Below are 22663 nucleotides of genomic sequence, written 5' to 3' on the forward strand. Positions count from 1 at the left end.
AGGACGGGTACCTGGCGCCAACCGCCAACCCTCGCGGACTGGGAAGCGGGTGTTAGTCGAAGGAGTCGGGGGCCAGAGTTGACGGACCAGGCGCAGGTATCGAGGTACCCGGCGTCAGTAAGGTGCGAGGAGGACGGACGTGCTGGCCAACAAAAAAAGGATTGCGTTCGTCAGCCCTTGGCGCCGTTTGTTGGACTTTTTTAGCTGCAGATGCAACCGCTTTCCAGACGTCTTGCTTGGCGTCATCATTGGTCGACTTGCTGCTGATTGTGCCTGGTACCTTGCACTAAGAACCAACTCCGCGTGGCGTACCCTGACAGGCCGGCGAGAAGAAGTCGTGGGACTCGATGCGCGGCAGGCCAGCGCTCCAGCACGACAACTTAGCGCCACGGCTCATGATTCGTAGCGGGGCAGGGCCATTACAGCCCATGACGGGGCCTGCCTTGGACTGACTTGGTCCTCCCCCCTCCCCCCCTCCTTGCCCTAGGCACCATGGACCTGGCCGAGCCTCGGACAGCTAGGACGATTAGGAAAGATGTGCCGGCCACTACCGAACAAACCCCTCTTGGCAGGGCCGCCGGGGATGGGCTGCCGGACGGAAGTTGGGAGGGAGCGCGCGGGAGCGCCGTGCTAGCTATGCCATTTGGGTGAACGCCGAGGCGGCAGAACGTGGCATCACTTCCCAACGCACCGGTTCGTCTGGGCTAGGAGAATGACAGAATCGGCTGATCATTGTGACAAGATGCAGGTGACGGACCAGAAAACCAGACGACAGCACTCACTCGAGTCGAAGCTGGTCAAGATGGGACGACGATGGCGTCGGGCGCTGATGCAGAGGCCGAGCCTGCTGCTCACTAGAACAGAGTGGCCAAGACTCACTTCAACAAGGAAAAAGAAAACACGTCGCCGTCACATCAGTCCGAGGGACATGGCATCAGCCTGGACAACCATCTCGGTTGGCCGTCCTTCAGACTTCCTGTGACGGAGACGATGCCACGACGGCGAAAAATCCCTCTCCTGTTCCCTGGCCGAGTCCATCCCCCGGCCAGAAGGACTTGGCAAGGTACATCCGGGGGGGGGGGGTTCGAGAGGGGGTTCGAGAGGGCAAATTAGAGGTTTGGGCTTCAGTTGACGAATCGGGGAGGAAGATTCAAGGTCCAAGGTGTCGACTTGGGCCATGGTGAGAAGTCGAAACCAGGAACAGGACACGAGCGCAAAGAGGGTGTGAAGCGGACAGGGAGAGTGGGTTGTGCCTGTCGATCACCGCCCGAGTGCGTGGCGCTCCGAGCACTGTAGAGAGCGCTGTACAGCAACTGCGCCGAGCGCCTCGGGACGATAGATGAGCAGGTGCGCAAAGCCGCTGTGCTGCTAACAAGAATGCGGGCCATATTCGTATCCAGTACCAAGCGGAGTCCCCCCGGGCACTGCCCTGACGCCTGCCCCGGCAGGGCTCTGGCCCTCCCCCTTCCCCCTCCCTCACCTCACCTGCCAGGAACAAGTTTATTCACGCAGGCCCCGCCCCGTCCATGCCGTCAGTGCCTGCATATCTTTTTCGGCCTCAATCCTCAGGGGCGAAACATTTGTGCTGCGCTTTTGCAAAAGTTTCTTCTGTTTGCTCTGCCTGAGTCATCCCAATCAACCTTGCGTCTGCAGGGCAACCTGTAGCTTACGGCGTAGGCCCAACGCCACCAGACAGACCGTCAGTTGCGATTGCGCCGGGCGAGTCAAGTATCGCCGAGTTATCCTGCGCTTTCTGGCCCACGACGACTAAACCAACGCATCCGAGAACCCGAGGGACCGCGCAGGAACCCGAGACTTGACGACCCAAAGAGCAATCATTGCAAGAAAAAGATGGACACGCTCATAAGGCTGCAAGGAAGATAGATCGTTTAAGGTACGGGTTTAAGGTGAGATGTGCTGCAAATCCCAATACCCGTCCTGGTCGGTTGCTCGTGTTCACATATCCACTGGGCATCCTTTTCCCAACTCGGTCTCGGACACACGTGCTTCCTCCTGGGATCCGGATACCTACCAGAGTGGTAAGCAGAGCACAGGCAAGCTTTGCTGCTGCCAATTGTTCCCATTGTTTGTAGTGGTTGCATGGAATGGCACATGTCCTTGGCGGCCCGTTAAGATAATCATTGGGACGGGGCCGTTCTCGACCACAGCCGGGGCCCACCGATCATCGCCCACTGTACAAACGTCACTTTCCAAGCGTACCATGGCCGCTGCGTAGGGCATACGAATTCTTGATGGAGAGAACTGGATGCTGAGAATCGGCTTGTGACTGCCAATGCCGACGCTGGAACTGCGTGGTTTGCGACGGCCGCGAACGTAGTACCTATTACGGGTAAATGGCCTTCCAAGGCACGGTACGTATCCGTATCCATACCGGTTATGTACTATTACAAACCTGTCAAGGACCAATCGAGCCTTGAACGGACGGATGGTCCGTTCGAGAACGGGTCCTTTGCGGGTCATTCTTCAGGTGAGTTTTGTCCAATGCAGGAACCGTCAAGGAGACGGAGCTCGGTGAGGAGGGCCTGGGCTTTCTACCTGCACTCGTCCCGGTTTTTCTACCCCTTCAGAGTCTTCACCTTGATGCTGCAACCGTCTTGTTCCTTTTGCGCCGGGCTTGTCATTGATTCATCAGCCCTCTCCTGATTGGCTGGCCTTGTCGACGGAATTCCCTCACACCATCACCATCGACGGCGTTTCTCCACCATATTACCGTTGTATTCTGTCAGTGGAACACAGCAATCTAGATTTCGGCTTCAGGTTGCCCCAACAGCATTCCCCATCCGTCCATCGGCCTTGGAAGTTGTGAATGGCGAGCTTGACAGAATTTCTTTACGATCCAGCGCCGGTGACTGGCTCTGACCTCACCACGCTTGTCGATTCTCCCCGCTGTCTGCCCTACGGTTCCGTCATCTCGTGCGAGTATCCCCTCTTCCCCCGCAAGGCGTGCCCACAACGGGTTCCAAATCAGTGTCAAATCAGCCGGACTTGTGATTATTTTTTGATTTTTTTTTTCTCGCAGGACGGATGAACGGGAATGAAAACCTTTCAGTCTTGACTTCTTGGTGGCAGTAGGTTCGCCTCCCGCCCACCGCGCGCGGCGAGCGCCTCCCTCTCCACCAAGGTAGGTCCGATGGCGTTCCGTCGAGCCAGAAGCCGTTGTTTGCCGGCAAAAAGAAACTGGGCTCGAAGACATTCGATTCAAACCCCTTGAACCTTGTGCATGAACTGCGCTGGGTGCCCACGGCTTCGACAGAGAGGACTCCCCGCATCCTAATACCCAGCTCTGTTGTTAAGCCTTTCCTGGTTTCTGACGACCGATCGATCGAGCTGACAAAGTTCAAGGCACATCCTGGGGACCGAAATTGAACAATTGGGATGTGTGCGTGTGTGTGCCTTGTCGATAACAGCTCGCGACGCTGGTGTGATCTGGGCTTGTGTGGTTTGTAACATCTCTATTTTCCACGGAAAATTCGACCATCTGGAAACCCCCGTTGGATGGGCAAACTAGCAGATGAAGTTGTCGACTATCTTTGCTATCGTTCAAGTCTCCGGAAGGCACCTTGGGCCCCTCGGCATGGAAAGACAACGCCATCATGCGACACGATATGTCAAGTGGCATCACTGCCGTAGTTGACTTTACAGCAAGTAGCTAGTGTTACTGGAAATCGCCGAAAAGCTGCGCAGGCTCGACTTCGGCTGCCACTCAAACACTTCTGTTTCTTATACATACTTCTTTATGTTTGCTTTCTTTTCTCGGGTATTGCTCAGGAGGCCGCTTCAACCTCGGTTGCAAGGGCGCGAAATCCGGCCTGCACAATGGACGTTAGCGCTCTGTAGCATATATCTGGTTTGCCTTCGTAGTCAGGGCTTACACCAGTAAAGTATTCGACAAAGTCCTCGTGGAGATTGGTCACGGTTGCTAATAATGTCTGCAAGTGCTGACGGCACCATCTGCCGCGCCGCTGACCGGCCACTTTGATTCTACGTCCATAAGCCGTATTGTGGCGGCGTGTTGGTCGCATCGTACCGTAAAAGGTCGCAAGGTGTCAAAAAGCGCCGAACACGAACCTCATCTGCCAAGCTCCGGCTATTCTCTTGCTTTTGGCCTCACCTTTACAGTTCGTCGAAATTGGCTGAACTGGGAAGATAGAGTCGAGTTGACTGCTGCTCCATGGCCGGGTGACATGGCTTCGCGGGCCCGTCTCCTCGCGACACGAAGCCTGGCGTTCGACGATGGCAGCCTGTCTTCTTTCTCGGAACACTGGAATTGCAGAGACTCAACGTTGTACGTCGAGAGTCAACTCGAGTCGATTTTGGACGATGCTTACCCGAACATGGAGACATTGTGGTTGACAACACGAGCCGTCACCGGTCAACCCCTGCCATCGCATAGTCACTTGCCCAAAACGAAATCAATAAAGTGACCGGCCCAATAAGAGGTTGCGTGATATACGCAAGTCGTAAACCCCCTCACTAGTATCGTGCCAGCAAAATAGATGGCACCATTCCACACCAGGCCTGGCAGGGCAAAGACCGCCTCGTATCTTCGTCGCCCACCCCATCGGGAGAGTCATACTCGTGTCTCTTGGCCCCATCTGGCACGGCGGTGCGCGCCACCTGCAAGGTGCGTACAGTCATCAATACCCCGTTGCGCATCGTTACCGAGGCCATCGACAGCCTAATCCGGCGTCGAGGGCAGCGGCACGCCTGACTCTCCCAGGGTGTGCAGGCCCGGCAAGATCGCCTCTAGGGCAGCAAACAACTTTAAGCTGGGTCAGCATTGGTTCCAAGGCCTTCTGCACGATGAGCCTCTCCGCGCATGACGGCCCCGCCTCCGCGATACATAAGGCGAGCGGGTGCCTGGCCTGGATGGTTCTTGCTCTCCTCAAAGTCATCGACAAGCAGTAGCCTCAACCTACATCTACCTCGCATCACTCAGTTGTTTTACAGCGTGCCTTTGGCAAACCACTCTCGCTTACACCAGGGACACTCACTTTCACTCCACTATGAAGGCTTCGCAGTTATTGTCCGCAGCCGGACTCGTGGCATTTGCCCAGGCTTGGGAGACCGATGTCAGCACCGTCTACACGACGGTCGTAACCACCGCTTACGAGACGTACTGCCCTGTGAGTCTTGAGATGGTAAACCAAGCGTGTGCCCTATGAGACTAACACTGTCCCAGTCGCCCACTACTTTCATCCACCAGAATGTCACTTACACGGCGACCACGGCAACCACCCTCACCATCACAAGTGAGATGCTCCCATCTACACATTTACACCGACAAGACTAACACAGGACAGACTGCCCCTGCACCATCACCACTCACAAGCCGCCCCCGTACACCACGACCAAGACCATCTACCCTCCGCCGGCGGGGAACACCACAGTGGTCCCCCCGCCAGTCTTCAGCACAACCACCAAGACGCCCAAGCCGTCCAAGCCGACGTACCACAACACCACCGTGGTCGAGCATACCCCCAAGCCGCCCAAGACTACGGAGCACCCACCTCATCCCAACGGGACCGTCACTCTCAAGCCGCCCAAGCCCAGCCACCACTCCAACCTCACCTCGACCGTCGTGGTCATCGTCACGCCGCCCGCCGAGACGACCATCGGCCACATCACCCCCGTCACGCCCACCACTCCCGTCACTGATCTCCCGACCAAGACGCCCGTCGGACCGTCAACCACTCGACCCATCACCATCCCAGGCAGCGGTGCTGGCGCCCTCACCGCGAGTGCCGGCGCCGCCGTCCTGGCCGGAATTTTCGCACTACTCATTTAATCTAATTTCTAATCTGGAGTTCAAGAGAGCCTTGCTGTGGGGCTTGGCGGGGGTTTACTATCAAGAGACGTGATGTTTTTTGGCGGACTCCTTTTTTAAAATTCTGAACCTTCCTTTATGGCCGGCAAAAGTGGGAGGGAAACCCCGGATGAGCATTGTTTGATACCATATGGCACTTTGGAACATTTTGGGAGGCTTGAAGATCATTTACTGGAGCATGGGGGGAGAGACAACGGAGTTGGAGTTCTGCCATACGGGAAGATGCCACATGCTCACACACATACACACAGACAGTCCTTACGAATAATGATAATACAAACGGGATGTTCGCGGGGGGGAAGCGAGCTTCGCCAACACGATCCTTTGACAAAACCCCCCTTTGAAAAGAGATCAGGTTGCCGTTACCTCTCGACGCCGTGGCAGTGGCCGCGGGCGAATAGACCGCTCCATGGCTCGCCATGCAACGTTTATCTACCAAACGTGGCCGCCAAGGGCCAAATATTGTTCTCTTGCAGCTGACCGCATGACCGAGAGCCGCCGACCCCTCTGCCCGAACCATCCCGACGAACCCTTCCCGACGAACCACGCGAAGCTTCGAGTGATCTGCCCGCCCTCGTGGCCGGGCTGGATGTCCGCTGCGCGCAGGCAACCCTTCCCCCTCCCTCCCTTCGAAAAAAAAAAATGCTTAAAAGGCTATTCGTCGTCCGACGAACCGAGAAAATGAGCCCGAGTCGACGGATAAAGGGGGTCCCTCATGCACCTCTTCGTATTCCAGCCCGCTAACCTGCTAAACCAGAGAGTCGACCCCTGTCCAATACACACCATCTTAGTTTCCCTCTGCGAGAATCGCCTAGTTTGCAGTCCCTTTCCGGCACTCGTCCCTCTCACCTGGCTTGCCTTGCTCGTCGCTGACGACCCGCGAACTACCGTACCCAGGTTCCAAGCCGGCCGGAGGCGTTGCCCTTGGCCTCCCTGGGTTGGGTATTGGCGGTGGTGCCTGGGCTAGAGACGAGGTTGGACGGCGCTCTCGACCCCGGTCACGAGCCAAGCGTGTGGTTCGCGGACCGGTACGAAGGCCCCCTCCATTGGGCGAACATCATTGGCCCGCATGATGAGCGAGCAAACAGAACAGTTCGAGAAAAGAAGGGCGGTGCAAGAACCTCGTATTGGGCGGTCCCCCGTCTGCGTCATTTGATCCCTCCCACCGTAACCGGCTTAGCCCAGTCCCGATCCGTCTCCCCGCGTGCCAGGTCCGCAACGGGGAGGGGAGGGGGGAGGAGCGTTCGCAGAAACGTTGCATCCCCAGCGTCGTTCGGGATGGCGAACCGATCGTGAGGTTATCGGGGAGTCAAGTGGTACGAGCTTGGAAAAGGCGGAGGCGGGGGTGGTGAAGAGCCGCCCGGGGGAGTGGTGGATCGTGACACTGCGCCGGGCCTGCCGGATCTGGTCCCTGCGAAGATGGACGTGCGCACGCTCTGCCCTGCTTGTCGAGACTCAGCCGTTCCGTGTAAGTCAGCGACGGTCCAACTGATGAGATGTGGCCGTCAGACGTCCCTCCGTGCACGAGTACATATGGGGAGAGCGTGTCATATTGTGGTATCTCATTACTTTATGCCTGGGTGCTCGAAGCCTCATCACAGCCCGCACTTGTGCTACCCTTTTCTCCTCGGACGCCCAACATAACCCGACACGAGGGCCATTTAATCCCACCGAGCTCTGGTAGCATGGCTTATTTCTCAACAACGCCCAAGCAGTTCGCCATCCGGGAAAATGCGCCATACGAAAGTGCAGCTTCGTTGGGTATAGGAGCACCTCGGAAGACATGCGGTCTAGCCGTGGTATCGTCCCATATCGAACCGATGCGAAAACTTCCTTTCGCCTGGGTAATATGAAGCTCCGCTGACATACCCCTGCGCCGTGAACCCCAGGCCAACCTCGGCCCTTTCCGCTTGCAAGGTCCCTGCCGGCAACTCGAACAAAAATGACACCGCAAGGACGCCATGGTGAGCTCGTGTTGACCATGACGCCAAAAGCCTCTGCACCTCATCGCTTGGCCGTCGATGCCTAATCAAGGAGTGAGGCCTATTTCCGCATTCCTGATGCGCACCCTGGCTTCCCTCACCAGAGCCTTGGCCTCTTCCACCTCGAAGCCGTCCTGCGTCAGCTCTGTGCCCAATCGGTTGGCTGTCGTGTAGTCCGCTGTCCGCATAGCATGCTTTGCGAGCCACATACGGGCCTTGCTTGTCGATGCGGTTACTCCGGTGCCTTCATTGGCACCCTCCTTACGGCCGTCTCCGTTACCTTCGTCATCGGATGCGCCTGGAGAATCGTTGTGTATCGCGATCGATTCGTTCAGCGCGTTGTCGGTGGCCTCGCCGCCTTCCTGCGCGAGGCAAAGCTCCATGTACGCCTTTGCCTCGTCCTCCTCACCGAGATGGTCGTACATACTGGCAATTTGGAAAAGCAGCTCCGGGTCCAGGTGGCCTGTTGCACTCCGACCATTGAGGAAGTCTCCTCCACTTCCGAAGCTGCTCCCAGTATCGTAGTATGCGTCTGCCAAGAGGGCCCGCTTCAGTGCTTTGATGCCGTCCTGGTCGCGACCCATCTTTTGCAAGCACGAACCGACAGCAAGCCACATCTTGCCGTCCCAGGGCCTCAAGCCGGCTGCCTTCTTGTAGTACCAGAGGCTGTAGGTGTGCATCTCCAACATCTCATACGTCTGACCAAGACCGTACCAGGCCCGATAATCCCGACGGTTGACGTCAACCGCGCGACGGTACGATTCGATTGCCGCATGGGTGTTCTTCAATTCCACGTACTCGTGGCCCATGAGTGTCCACGCCGAGAGGCAAGTTCGGTCGAGGGTCAGTGCTCGGCGGAAGTACTGCACTGCCTTCTCGTGCATGGAGAGAAGGGAGTAGTAGTTTCCCACCACAACACAAGACTCCGGTCGGAACTTGTCAATGCTCGAGCATAAATGCGCGAGGAACGCAAGCTTCGGCCTCAGGTTCATGACGTACAGGATGTTGGAGTAGTGGTCCAGCGAGTCAAGCCTGTGAGGATGTAGTGATAGCAAGCGACTAAAGTTTTGCTCGGCAGCGACAAGGTCTTTCGAGTGGTACGATAGCATGGCGTTGCATGTGAGGAGAAACGATGAGTTGGGGAATATGCCCATCAACGAGTCCAATGAGTTGGCGAGTTCCGGGGTCGCCTGGTAGAGTTCGAGTGATGTGTAGAGATGCCAGATAAAGGAGACGATGTTTTGAGGGAGGTGCTCTGCTATGCGGCTCAGCTGGAGGGTGTTAGCTTTCTGCTGCTCTTGGTCAGGCCTGGCCGGCTGAGGACTTACATCATCCACCCGAGAAATGAGCTGGGTCATTTCCAGCCAGCAGCCCCAGTTCATCGGATACAAGTGGACGCTTCGCACAAAGTAGTCCATTGCCTTGTCCTCGTTCTTTTCCTTTGCGAGAACCATGCCGTACCTAGGTCTTCATCAGTAGCTGTGGGCGCATACACAGTCGGGTGTCTTCTCACAGGTACTCCAGCCAGCCCTGGCTGCCGAGGACCTCGCCGTCGTCTGTCGTGCGCTCGTCGAACCAGTTGCTGAGGAACCGGCTGACGGCATTCAGCTGCTTGTTGACAATGTTCCCGAGGTCTTGGGGACCCATGACCATCTCTGAATCTTCGTCTTTGCGCTTTTCCCCGGACATGAATTTCGCGTACAGGGCCAGGAACAAGCTCTTCTGGCTGAGCCGGGGCAGCTCGGTGCTGCTGCCCGCGGCTCTCGTCGTCTCGGCCTCGGCTCTTGTCTTCCCTTTCCCCTTAGACGTCCCTGATGTACTCTCCGCGTTGGAGCTCAGGATACCGGACAGAACGGACTCGGGCAGGAAGACGGCGGCGCAGCGGTCGAACTCCCTTGAGTCGAAGAGGGCTTTCGCCAGCAGGTACTTGTTGATTTCCTTGGCTTCAAGGAGAGCCTCTTCAGGGTCGGCGTTCGCTGTGAAGACGGTCGGGACGTATTGGGCATCTGCATCGGCTATGGCGGCATCGACCGAGGGTTCGGGGATCGCGTTAAGGAGCTCTGCTGCCCTGGGATCAGGTCAGCCATCATGTGCAATGGTCTTCGCGATGGGATGTGGAGCTTGCCATTTTGCTGACGAGTATAGACACCGCTCGGAACACTTCACAACTGCATCCTGGAGGGACTCGCGGAGCTGCGACAGCTCGTTCTCATTGAGCGACATCGCTGCGCATCCTTGGCCGATATGCCAAACAAGTCGATTGGTCGTCTGTTTCCTGTCGTGCGCGTTTGTAGACGGTCCGAGTTCGAGAATACCAGTTGATTCTTACCGCACTTGCCTGGGACGCAAATGGGAGGAAGAACCGGGAGAGCAGAGGCAGAGAAACAGGGTTGCTGAGGTTGGCGATGTAAGTGTTGTGTTTCTTTTACCTGACGTAGTAAGGCTCGACGGCAGAAAGCGATCCACTAGAAACCTCCCACCACGCGCTCGGCGCGACGACGCTAAAGTGACACTGGACGGTGTGCCTGACCGCCTGCCGTGCCCCACGACCCCCGGTGAGCGGCCACTGAAAGTCGGCCAACGGGAGAAGTCAATTGAGTGGCACTGTCACCGTCTAGGGCGCCTGGGCGTCTGCCATCCCGAGTCTCCACTTGTTTCGGCTGGGGACGTTAGAAAGCGGTTTTGAGCCATTGAGAAAAGGCCCCGCCACCGCCTGCCCATAACGGTGCCTGAAGATCGGATGAGGGGTACACACGTACTCCTCTACCCGCACTTTCGGTGTAAACCCAATTTCGCAGCGGCGCATTTTAATTTCTGTTGCGATAACAAACCGCGTGAACTGTCCAACGATCGTCGTCCCCCCCTCTCCAAGGTTCGTCGCGCTTGCCTCGTTGTTTTTCCGCCAAAGTAACGCTCGTATTGCCTTCTTATAAAAGTTTGCGTCTTCTTGCGTGGTCTTGCGCGTGTCCATCTTGCTAACCTTTTACTCCTGAAAGCCTCCTCGATAATTATACCCCGCCGAGCCGGCAATCACACCTAGACCGCATCAGACAAGATGGCCAAGAAAACGACCCTCGCCGAGTTCGAGTCCGTCTTCCCCAAGCTCCAGGAGGTCCTCATCGAGCACGCGCAAAAGTACAAGCTTCCCAAGGAGGAGTTGGCATGGTACAAGAAGGCAAGCATACATCCGCACCAACCCGACAAGCCCCACCACGTCTACCGCCCACCGTCACGACGACCTCGTTTGGCCGTCGTGCGGGGTGCCTGTGTGGTGATGGGCAAGAACACAAGGACGAAGAACAATGAAGGTTGACTGTTTCCGTCTGGTTGCACCTCAACAGAGTCTCGAGATCAACACCCTCGGCGGAAAATGCAACCGCGGCATGTCGGTCCCCGACTCCGTCTCCCTGCTGCTCGGCAAGCCCCTTAACGAGGAGGAATACTTCCAGGCGGCGACGCTCGGCTGGATGACGGAGCTCCTGCAGGCCTTCTTCCTCGTGTCGGACGACATCATGGACGGCAGCATCACGCGCCGCGGCAAGCCCTGCTGGTACCGCCACGAGGGTGTCGGCATGGTCGCCATCAACGACGCCTTCATGCTCGAGGCCGCCATCTACACGCTGCTGCGCAAGTTCTTCCGCGAGCACGCCAGCTACGTCGACCTGCTCGAGCTCTTCCACGAGGTCACCTTCCAGACCGAGCTCGGCCAGCTCTGCGACCTCCTGACCGCCCCCGAGGAGACGGTCAACCTCGACAACTTCAGCATGGAGAAGTACAGCTTCATCGTCGTCTACAAGACTGCCTACTACTCCTTCTACCTGCCCGTCGCCCTCGCCCTCCACTGCCTTAACATCGCCACCCCCAAGAACCTCAAGCAGGCCGAGGACATCCTCATCCCCCTCGGCGAGTACTTCCAGATCCAGGACGACTACCTCGACAACTTTGGCCTGCCCGAGCACATTGGCAAGATCGGCACCGATATCATGGACAACAAGTGCAGCTGGCTCGTCAACCAGGCCCTGCAGATCGCCACCCCCGAGCAGCGCAAGATCCTCGAGGAGAACTACGGCCAGAAGGACAAGGCCAAGGAGGCCGTCATCAAGAAGCTCTTTGACGACATGAAGCTCAAGGAGCGCTACGAGCAGTTTGAGGAGAAGCGCGCCAACGAGATCAAGACCATGATTGACAACATTGACGAGAGCGAGGGCCTCAAGAAGGGCATCTTCGAGGCCTTCCTCGCCAAGATCTACAAGCGCACAAAGTAGACGTGACCCCTTTTTGAAAACTACCACCTAATGCGGTCTTTTCTGTGTGGCAGGGAGGATTAGAGAAGATACCTGAGTGCAATTGATTGATGATGATGACAACGACAATAGACCGTTAGAATCATGCATATCCATTATTAAAGTAAAACAAAAGAAAATCCTCCGACTAGATTCCTAGGTTTTTTTCCCGGTCTCCACCGCTGCTGGTTCCTCAAAGTTGATTTTGTGACTGACATAATTGTCGACACCCTGGGTATCTCACATGTTAAATGATCACATTACGCCTAGTCCGCGAGCACCGTCTCTGCGCGTCACTTTTTTTCTTTTCTTTTTCTTCTTCTTTCTTATCGCAAGTACGCGGTCTTGTTTCCTCGCAGATTTTTTTCGGACCCAACACTCAATGTTTCTCAAATGTCTGCAACGACGCCGAGACGTACTGGCAGACAAAAAGGCAAGACTTAGTGCCTGACGGTGCCACTCCGGCCAAGACCTTGTGGCGCGCGGGGCTTCGAATCACGCCCTCTGTCGCGCTCCACAAAGTTGATGAGTGGTAGGTCCTCGTCGTCCCGTCTCGAAGACTGTCTCGGCATCGACGGGATGGGAGGCTGCTCGTTTGAGACAACGCGACGAATGGCGCCGCCGCCTGCCGTCGAGCGACTTCTTGGTCTTGACGCGGCGGACTGAGATGCCATGCGCTGGGGAGGATAGGCCTTCGCGGTGCCCATACGTGTGACGGTTTGCAGCTGGGGTCCCAGGACTGCATCCGGCTGGTCCCAGCCCGTAGCCATCTCGATCAGAGGCTTGCCGTTGGGGGCCCTGACGCCGCGGCCCTGAGCGTCTCGCCAGGCCGAGGGCAGTTGGGGTATCTTAGGCGTCAGGTCGACAAGAGGTTGCGGCATCTCTCGCTTCCCTGAAGACGACCCCCGTCCGACGTCTTCGGACGTGATGAGACGGGCAGACGTGCTGGGGGCGGCCGCGATCGGCTCCGCGGTGGTGTCGGGTCCACTGCCGCGGATCGAGAGGACCGCACTGTGCCTCTTCTCTCCGGCAGCTGCCTGTCGGGCTCCGGGACCTGGTTCAAAAGCGAAGGGCCCCCTGTGAAGGGGCTGTCGGATGTGTGCTGCTGTTCTTCGGCGACCTTCTCTGCCTGCTGTTTGCGTCCGTCGTAGCCGCGGCCCAGCAGGCCACCAGACCTGAACTCCTGGTCTTTGGCGAAGGGGTCGATGAGCTTCTTCGCGCCGGGCGGGGACACGTTGTGTGTAGTCCTGGATCGCGAAACAAGCTTATTGGTGTGCCTGGGTGTGGACAGATGCTCTGCCGGTCGCGCTGTGGGCCTGTCCGAGTCCTTGCCGTAATCATCGATCGGCTTGTCGAACTTGTCCATATCGAGTAGCGGGGAAAATGTTCCGATCGTGTAGGGTGTCTCATCGATAGACGCCCTGGCCCGGTGCACGGTCCCGCTTCTAGCAAGGCCACCAGTTTTCGGTGCGGCCTTCTCAGCGCTGCCGTGGTGAGATTTTGTCTTCTTGGTCAGGTCAACCTTCTTGTTGACCAAATACCAACTGCGCCACCCGTGAATGATTCTCCGGAAGTCTTCAGCGAGCCTGGAATCATCCGTGGCGAAGAAGTGGATGAAGTTTTCGGTGTTCTGGAAAACGCTGTTTTTCTGCTGGCTCTTGATTGCAGTGCAGTTCTTTTTTGGTGGCCTAATGTTTTTCAACATGTCCTTCTCAGTAACTGCGTAGATGTCAAAGTCGGAGAGATGGCAAAGCGAGACGGTGTCCTTATCCGACAACTTGGCATCCTTCTTTTTGGACGAGAAGACCTGTCCGCTCTCGACGAGAGTGATGTAGCGTTTGTTCCATTTGCCAGGCCGATTACAGTGGTAGAGGGTGAAATTGACGAGACCAGAGGGCGGATCAATGGTGCGGGGCACACCTTCGAGGTTCAGGTCGGAGTCTTTGTCTGTAGAGCTGCCTGGGACGATGAGGAGGCAGTGCTGCGTGTCGCGATCCCAGGAGTTCATGACATCTCTCACACGCTCGTAGCGTCTCAGCCGACGCTCCAGACCGTAGGAAAAGTAGCACTCTAGCACGACACTGGTTTTCGGGTTGATATTGTGGGTCATAAGATTGGCGGCCGAGTACAAGAGCTCGTTGGGAGTGGTGTCAGGCGTCACTGGCAAGCTGATTGACGACTGCAGGCAGCGTATCGTCACCCGCTGGGGACCTAGTTAGCAACGGCTCGCCTAAGACGGTTTGATGGGCCAGCCAAGGGCGACTTACGCGTTCTCCAGCGTTGCTGGCCGATGCCGGGGCGTCGGTCTGGGGGACGATGCCGCCGCCGCCAGCTTGGATGAAGCGTGAAGGGTCCATGTCGCTCACTGGCCTGCAATCGAGCGTGAGAGGTTGAAAGTAAGCCGAAGGGGCCTTGGTGAGAGTGGCAGGGTCGGACCTGCGACCTTTTCTAAGAAAGGAAGCGAACTTGTCGACTATGGGGCTTCGAACTCGGGGCGGGGCGTCGGGTATGGCATCCAATTGAGCCTGAAGTCGAGCGAGATCCTTTGCCTTTTGGTCTGCCAAGATGCGATCGGTCTCTTCTTCGAGACGGGTAACCTCTTGGGCCCAACGGGCGGCGTCTTCCTCTTCCCGCTCCCTGCGACGGCGATCCTCTTCCTCCTCCTCGGCTTGTTGGCGCTGCTGCTGGCGCCGGCCCTGGCGTTGTTCGTCCTCTCGGGCAAGGTGATGGTCCCACTGGGCGGTGCGGATGTGTTCCTCGTCAGGGACGGGTTGAAGGGCGAGCTTGGTAATGATCTGGGAACGAGCGTGGTCGGCTCTGGCAGAGAGCTTAAGGTCGGCGCATGACGAGTGGGAAAAGAGCGAGGTAGGATTGTGCGAACGAGGCCGCAAATGAGGGCTGGGGAGCGGGAGGAGGAGTTGGTCTCGTGCCTGGGTCGGAACGGGTGGTGGTAACCCAAGAGGGAGTGGTGGGATTGGCGGTGGTGGCTCAAGTGGTGGTGGTGGTGGTGGTGGTGCAAGTGCATCTGATGCACCCAGAGTCGTTTCCGTTGCCGCATCAGCAGCTGACGTTCCAACGGCTTGTTGTAATAACGCTGATCCTGCAGATGGAACAGACGGACAGGGGCCAAGAGCATACAAAGGGGTCTGAGTGGAGGAAACCCCTGGGGCTGGGGACCTAGATCCGGAAGAGGACCGCGCTAGGGAGAAAGGAGAACCTGGCTCGCTGGGGGGTCTGGGGCTGGGACCACCTGCTGCAAGACCATCTGCTGCTGTGTTCGCATTGGCGTGTGCATTCGCATAGACACCCGCGCGAGACGGCGATGCAAAAGAAGACGGCGACGAAGGAAAATAAGGAGGCGAAAAGGAAGGTGAAAAGGACGCTCCATGCAAGGGACTGTCAGCCGCGTTGGGGGCCGTCCTCGGTCGTCTTCGGTTGGGGTAGCTGAAGCGCACAGGGGAATCGGGGCGTGCTAGGACACCTTTCCCAGCACCACTAACACCACCGTAGCCGGCGCCGGCGCCATTCCCTCGGTTGATGGGAGATCCTCCGTCCAAGGCAAACTTGCCATTGTTACCATTGTCGTTGTTATTCTCGTCTCTGCCGGGCGTCGCGGCCAACAGATCGTGCCATTGCCATTGCAGCGTCAGTTGTGGTGCTCCCGTCGGTGTTTGCGGTGTCGATGCAAATGATGACAGCAACGGCGCAGTGCGTCTTCTCGCCGCCGATGCTGGTCCTTGCTGTTGCTGCTGCTGCTGCGGCGGCGTCGTCGATACTGACGTTTCGGTAGGCTGCGCTTCGTCGAGGATCGCCTCCTCCTCGTCGACGGCGATGCCGATACAAATGCCAATGCTTGTCGCCGTTCCCGTATCCGTCGTGGCATTCGACGCCGTCTCGTCGTCCTGGAAAATATCCACATCCCAGTCCCGCCAATCTCGGCCAAAATCCAACACGCTCTTGTGCTCCCGTACACTTCGGACGCTCCTGTACCGCGGCATTCTCCCGGCAGTGACGCTGTGGCCCCGTCGAGGTGGATGCGGCGCAGGAGATTTCGGCGGCCCAGGGCCCGCCGACATGGTTCGACTCATACGCGGAAACCCTTCCATTGCGCGATATTATTTCGCTCTCCTTCTCGGCGTGTGTGCAAGTGCGCGTGCTACCCGACCTTTCCGTTTGGACAACGAAGCGAATGCTGCTGTGCAACCGACAGGGCAAACCGTTTGGTACCGATTCTTCAACGCTACGCCGTACCCAGTCGTCATCGACTGGTGGGATATTAATGAGACGGGGCAGTTCCCCCGGATCCTCGTCCGATGGCGTCGATAGTAGTGGCGACGCAGGCGGCGGCAGCGGCCCAGTCCGCTGGAACCCTCGAGCTGATCCCCCAGCCCAGCAGGGAACACTTGAACGTTAATTTTGCGTCGCTCTGCAGCTTTTGGCTCGGGACCCTGCAGATCATGCAAGTGATAGATAACGACGATGAGATAGGGCGTCCGACCAACACTGTGTCTTTCGGTCTCCCCGGCTAGAAATCCTCAACGAGGGGAAACAAGAAACCACTGATTAGATTAGATGGCCATAACCGTTGCATTAACAATAAGCAAAAAGATGATTAGAAGGGCTACCTTGTCGCACGAAAGTCGATTTTGATGCAACCTACGGATGCCGTAGGGAAAGGGGGGAAAAGAAGGAACAAGTGGCGAGACCTCTTCCCATAGTCGGGGTCCGCCAGGACGGACGATAAGGGAGGCCTTTTACATCTCTCCGACTCCTATCCCATTCTCTGCTCCGAGAAGGGCCACCTATCCAGAACGCGTCAGTTCAGGCCCACGAGCCCGTCGAGGTATGCGACACAATGCAATGAGGCGCGAGCCTACGTCGTGTGCCGAATGCCAGTCTATAGTGTTTAATTTGCACCCGCTGATTGTATCATCGCGCACCCCTCGCCGCCGCATTCCAACCCGGCGCCGTACTCCATCTTGGGCCCATCGTGTTTACACTCTTCCAGAACGAGCAACGCGACGCCGGTCGGCACATGGAGTCCCCTGGACATGTAACGGGTTGCATTGCATTTCAGTGCCAGAGATGATTTCGTAATTTGGAATTGGTACCGTTCTCGACCCTTCAATGCTGCCTATCCCTAGTCCCCAGCCAGCCCCCGGTCATTTGTAGTACAATGGAAGAGAATGCTCTACCAGGATCGATATTTGCAACTTGACATGGGAGAGTCCGTCGCCATCGCAAAATGCCAGCAGTTTCCGAACATGCATCTTGCCGCTAAGGACAAAGACTGAGAGCACATCATACCTGCAAATAGAATAGCCTCCTCTCAACTCTCGACGAAGCCTTTGCTTTCCATGGAGCGTTTCAGCGTTTCAGCCTTCCCCAGACCGCAAAGCCGTCGATGCGAACGGGTGCCCTAACACTGATCCAGGCTAATGCCGGAAAGCGTGCACCTCGCGTCTCCACCAGCCGATGAAGTCACTTGTCGACACGTCGATGCCCAATTCCTTGAGCGCACGCGTGCTGAGATGGCAGTCAAATGGCCGCTGAACGCTCGCGTTGGGGTCGTTGCCTTCGATGTTGGCAATGATGCCGTCCATGGACAGGTCCATGATCTCTGCAAACTTCTGGCAAATCTCGTACTTGGTCATTTTGTCCTCGCTGGAGAATTGGAGGACCTTGGGCATCGAGCTGCGGTCGCTGGCCTCGAGGTACTTGCCGGCGATATCTGGTTTTGGTCAGTCGCCATATCCGAAAGTTGGGAGGAGCACACATACCATGACACACACGCCCAACATCTTCGGTATTCGTGGGGTATCGAATAGCCCAATGGTCCATCTTCACCTTGGACTGACCATCCTGGGTCTTCCACAAGGTGTCCATGAGGATGTTGGTGGCACTCTCGGCCGGTGTGTGTGCCTTTCCGTAGAGGACGGGGACTCGAAGGACAAGGCCAAGGCCTTCACGGCCGGCTGCCTTGTACTCCTCCAGGACGGCGAGCTCTCCATCGAGTTTCGTCTGGCCATAGAGGTTGGTTGGTCCAGTTGGTGCATCTGCCTCGTATGGGGCTTCTCCAGGCTTGCCGGAGAAGACATAGTCGGTCGAGATGTAAATAAGCAGAGTGGAGCGAGCAGCACAAAGGTTGGCGAGCGACTTGGTGGCTGCGACGTTAAGAGCTCTGGCAGCATCCGGGTCGCTGTCCACCTTGTCTGGAAACCTCTGAGCGGCGCCTGTCGATCATCACCAATAAGTCAATGGTTCCTGAAAGAAATATAAAGAGGCAAACGGTTGAGACACACAGTGGACGACTACTTGAGGCCTGAGATGGTCTATTAATCATGGTTGCTCTTGGACGTCGGGGTCAAGAAGTCAACTTACTTGGACTCGTCGAGAAACTTCTCAACCTCTGGAGTATTGCCCAGATCGACCTTGAAGACAGAAACCCCGTCGGCGCGTGAGTATCCGGTACCCTTGACGTTCCAACTCCGGAGGTCGAAAGCTCTAGCTACCTGCCTTCCGAGGAGACCGGTGGCACCGGTGACGACAACGTCCTTGCCCGTCATGTCTGGAGATTTGGAGGTATCCTTTAGTATCTTCTGTTGTACAAGATGCAGCAGAAGCCGAGGTAGAGTTCGGTCTTAATTTGCAAATGCAATTCTGTCTGACAGTCACAGATGAAGCTCATTCGGTGACAATCGACGGAAAGCTCTAGTCACTCAGCTACCCCGCGGTGGGGTCCCCTCCAGTTGAGGGAACTCAATTGGGCCAACTCTCGGCTAGTTACATCATCCTCACCTAATGCATAACTGCTTGGGTAGGAGCCGGTACTTCTCGCCTTCATATCACAGTTGAACCGCAATATCGCAGGGCATCGTCGCCTTACTTCCTCTCCACCGGATGAACGCTTTCCAGACATGCAGCGTTACGGCAAATTCCGGCAGGTTTCTAATGAGCCACGACATCCCCAGCTGGCCATGCCACGGCCTAGGTGCTCCAGGCCAAGCGCCGCGTTCCAACGACAAGTCACACCAGCGGGCAATTCAACTTCAGGAATTGTCCCAATTTGAAAAGTTGTCGCCAAAAATGCGGATGCGTGACACCTCGTGCCGAACACATAACGGTAGGGGATACAATGCGGTTCTGAGCGGCAATTTGAACTTCAGCATTGGACCTTCGACTCGCTGTTTCGCCCATGCCCGTGGATCCCTGGACTGGGGCTAAGAATGCCGCAAATCTTCAGGATCGAGTCATGACTTTCTCGACCCCAAGGCCTACTACGGCTGGGCCTTCTGCAATATCATAAGCGAGCAGATGAAGGCGCATTATTTTCCGTCCACTCTCCGACTGGAAACCCCCCGGTCGCATGTACCGGAGGACCTCGGGCAGCGTGGGCGATATATCCTCTCCATAATTTCGTTTCGGATGGTGCGAGCTACCGAGTTTGTAGGAGGCGGACTCTTCAGGACTGATATCTCCTTTATCAGACCGACCACATATGTGCCTGTCATCAATCGACCAACCGCTGCTGGACCCTCAGCGGTGCCTCTGTCGGATTTCCTAGCGACTTGCTCCAGAGGGAAGCATGCACAGGGAGACCCTCGCCAAGGCCATCTTCTCTTTAAGCAAGGCTTACAGTGGACCCCTCGACGAACGAGGCCTAAGAAAGCCTTTTGTTGGAAGGGAGGAAGTTCGGAGCTAGGCGAAGCTAGGCGAAGCTGGCAGAGTGTCCTCCCTTGCCGATACGAGGAGCCGAACCGCCGCCAGCGCCGCGTGTTAAGATTTCCAAATTTTCACCCAACAGCATCTCAGCATCGGTCTGTTGGGTGGAATTGCGTCAAGAGGGCAGAAAGGGTAAGGGTTTTCAAACAGCAAGCATCCTGACACCGGAGAAAAATAGCGCACATCCGCGAATTAGCCTGCATGCGCACTATTGCTGGATGCATGTCGAGGTCTTCAGGCTGAATGCCGCTCTATCGGCCCGCGGAGCTCTCCGCCAATTTGTCGTCCTCAGCCCCCAGATTGCGAATCGGCTAGGTGGATTGCCCTTGTCTAGTCAATTTAGAGTAGCAGGAAAACCGTTGTTTGTCTCCTGCCGCCTGGCCGCGAGACGTTGCCAAGTTTGTAAGTTTGTGCCAAGACGCCAACCTGCTGCTCCCTTTACCCCTTTTCAGCTTTTCCTCGCCGTGAAAGTCTACAGAGGCTCAGCTGCCTGTCCCTTTTTGGGATGCTAGGTACGCCATCGAGCCCTATAATGCTCGATAGGAGCTGGAATGGGGATATAGGCATACTAATCTAAAAGGAACCTGCAGCCGTTGGTTGATGTGGCGTGGAAAATTGAGCGGTCTAAGTGACATGTGTGTTGCCTTTCTCCATGGGGGGTATTGTGAGTTTTCGGCTTCTATCTACTCCTTGTCTTAGCGACATCAATTGCTACGTACATTACGGCGTCAAACGCATGCGATCCCAGCGAAGGGTCTCTGATCTAGTTTATCGCCCGTAGCCTCCGCATTTGGCACAACATGGACAAGCTGCTCCGCTATATTCGTGTGTGTATTTGTACAGGCATATCGAACCATCGTCAAAAAGTGATGTGCATGAAGAACCAAAGAAGTGCCAGCCCTCTTGTTGTGTTTTTCATTGCATATTGTTTTACAAACTCCCCGAGCTAGTAGTCGAGTAGAGTTTCGTGTCGTAATGGCTGCGGCTCGAAGCCTCGTTCCTATCCACGGGCTCCCTTGCGCCGTGAGGCGTCGAATCGCGCCGGTCGTCGTAAATGATATTGACCTCGGTCGTGCGCATGATGCCGTCGTATGTCATAATCTCCTCCTCGCTCGTCGTTGGCGAGTGCGAACGTATCTCGGACCGACCCTTCATGTTCTTGAGTTGGAACGCGTCGGCGTGGTGCGACACCGCGCGGCCCCGCGACGCCGTAGCCGTCGCCGTCGCCATCGTGCGAGACTTTTTGTTCGGATCCCCGCTGTGTCCGTAGCCGTAGCGGCCGTTGGATGAGCTCTTGAGCGAGGCGAAGAAATTGGGGAACCAGCGGAGGAAGAGGCCGCGCAGCGCCGGCGCCGAGGCCGTGATGATGGCGAGGTTCGTTTCGACGGCCGAGTAGGTGAAGCGGATGTCGTAGGTAGGGTCTTGTTCGTTGATGTGGTACGAGACCTCGATCAGCCATGCGAGCCGGAGGACGCTGATGGCGGTGACACTGAAAGCCATGAGAAGGATGTCCAAAGTTGAGGTTTGTGCTCCTGACTTACACAGCTCCAAGGGCAAAGACGCCGAGCAGCGCTACCTTTACCCGGACAGGCATCTTCAACCCGAGGAAGATCCAAAAAGGCAGGGCGAGAGACAAAACGTCAGTGAAGATTGTCAGAGAGGCGGTGCTGACATAGAAGGCGGGCATGTCGATGCACTTGCCCTCCGTCGGGGGGTTGCGACCCGCCTTCTCCCAGAAGTAGCTGATTGGCTGACACTGGAAGACGACGGTGGTGAAGATTGCAATCATGAGCGCAATGTTGAAGACATTGAGCCCGATAATCGTGTATCGAATCGACCGCTTCTGACCGCTCAACCGCAGCAGAAACATCAACACCGACGTTTTGACGAGCGCCAAGATCGGGTTGTATAAAAGCTGGATGATGTAGTTCCATAGACTGCCCAGCCGGTTGTCAGCCTCCAAGGGAATATCCTTAACGTGAACGCCAAGGAAGGCATATCGCATAGCAAAGTAAGATGCTACCGTCTCAGCGATGGACTCGACCTGAATGTATCATGGTGAGCAATCCTCTCGAGAGGTGAAATGTTCGCAGAATCAACTTACCATAGCAAAACATATCAATCCATCGTCTATCGGGACACCTTGTTAGCCATTGCCATTTACATCAACCTGGAAAGGGATCGGCCTGCGCCCAGATCTGCCTTTGACAAGTCGGATTTTGCGGATCACTTACCCCAGCCAAACTGCTTCGTGCTGACTCGGCTATACACCCGCAGGGCCACCACGATGAGGGCGAGTGCGGGGAAGAAGAAGAGCACAAAGAAACCGACATGTTGGAGAGACGAGTACGGGTACGGGTAGTCGTTCGATATAGGAGGCAGTGCGGAAGTCGTGCCAGAGGAATCAGTGTCCCTCTCTTGGGTCAACTGCGCCGCGTGAACCAGAGCCGCGATTGCCTGTGACATGTTGTTTCTTATCCCTTTGAACGTTGGCGTTTTCTTCGGGCAATGTTGGTAAAGCTTTCCAAGCTCAAGTGAGCCTTGGCTGGCAGGTTGGGGGGCCAGCTGTTTGAGACGATGGCGCGGAAAACAGTTCAAGAAGATAGATTTGGGGACAGGAGCAGGTTCTATATGCCATCTCCCCCTTGGGATGAAGTTGCAGGCTACTAGGAAGAGAATGCCCTTTTCCCGCCTTGCCTTGGACCGAAAACGTACTACTAGCCGGCGCAGAGACAGAGCGAGGCAGAGAGAGATTGGCAGAAGACCCAATGGGAAAGGCCAGCCTCTTTTCCCGCTCGTGCAGCGGACAGGGCCTGCCAGAAAGAGGG

General features: G+C 56.5%; 6 protein-coding genes across 6 annotated transcripts; 2 read left to right on the forward strand and 4 right to left on the reverse strand.

Moving 5' to 3' along the window:
* Positions 1 to 5027: 5027 nt before the first annotated feature.
* On the forward strand, positions 5028 to 5809 carry ColSpa_09391 (clock-controlled protein 6; the record flags this gene model as incomplete). The annotated part of the gene is made up of 3 exons (XM_049275603.1): positions 5028 to 5147; positions 5204 to 5273; positions 5325 to 5809. 3 exons carry the CDS (start codon positions 5028 to 5030, stop codon positions 5807 to 5809), a joined length of 675 nt encoding a protein of 224 aa, XP_049131560.1.
* A 2068-nt stretch (positions 5810 to 7877) lies between these two features.
* ColSpa_09392 (anaphase-promoting complex subunit 8) lies at positions 7878 to 10053 on the reverse strand (the record flags this gene model as incomplete). The annotated part of the gene is made up of 3 exons (XM_049275604.1): positions 7878 to 9291; positions 9344 to 9898; positions 9968 to 10053. The coding sequence occupies 3 exons, from the start codon at positions 10051 to 10053 to the stop codon at positions 7878 to 7880; spliced, it is 2055 nt and encodes a 684-aa protein (XP_049131561.1).
* Positions 10054 to 10885: 832 nt separating this feature from the next.
* ColSpa_09393 (farnesyl pyrophosphate synthase) lies at positions 10886 to 12095 on the forward strand (the record flags this gene model as incomplete). The annotated part of the gene is made up of 2 exons (XM_049275605.1): positions 10886 to 10986; positions 11129 to 12095. 2 exons carry the CDS (start codon positions 10886 to 10888, stop codon positions 12093 to 12095), a joined length of 1068 nt encoding a protein of 355 aa, XP_049131562.1.
* A 458-nt stretch (positions 12096 to 12553) lies between these two features.
* Positions 12554 to 16189, reverse strand: ColSpa_09394 (uncharacterized protein; the record flags this gene model as incomplete). The annotated part of the gene is given in 4 exon segments (XM_049275606.1): positions 12554 to 13150; positions 13168 to 14316; positions 14381 to 15043; positions 15569 to 16189. 4 exon segments carry the CDS (start codon positions 16187 to 16189, stop codon positions 12554 to 12556), a joined length of 3030 nt encoding a protein of 1009 aa, XP_049131563.1.
* Positions 16190 to 17548: 1359 nt separating this feature from the next.
* Positions 17549 to 18679, reverse strand: ColSpa_09395 (methionine adenosyltransferase 2 subunit beta; the record flags this gene model as incomplete). The annotated part of the gene is made up of 4 exons (XM_049275607.1): positions 17549 to 17844; positions 17894 to 18346; positions 18416 to 18435; positions 18495 to 18679. 4 exons carry the CDS (start codon positions 18677 to 18679, stop codon positions 17549 to 17551), a joined length of 954 nt encoding a protein of 317 aa, XP_049131564.1.
* Positions 18680 to 20765: 2086 nt separating this feature from the next.
* Positions 20766 to 22301, reverse strand: ColSpa_09396 (uncharacterized protein; the record flags this gene model as incomplete). Its single annotated transcript, XM_049275608.1, has 4 exons — positions 20766 to 21324; positions 21377 to 21879; positions 21940 to 21977; positions 22070 to 22301. 4 exons carry the CDS (start codon positions 22299 to 22301, stop codon positions 20766 to 20768), a joined length of 1332 nt encoding a protein of 443 aa, XP_049131565.1.
* Positions 22302 to 22663: the final 362 nt, after the last annotated feature.

This window comes from Colletotrichum spaethianum (genome assembly GCF_022836535.1).
Source record: "Colletotrichum spaethianum MAFF 239500 DNA, contig28, whole genome shotgun sequence".
Taxonomy (NCBI): domain Eukaryota; kingdom Fungi; phylum Ascomycota; class Sordariomycetes; order Glomerellales; family Glomerellaceae; genus Colletotrichum; species Colletotrichum spaethianum.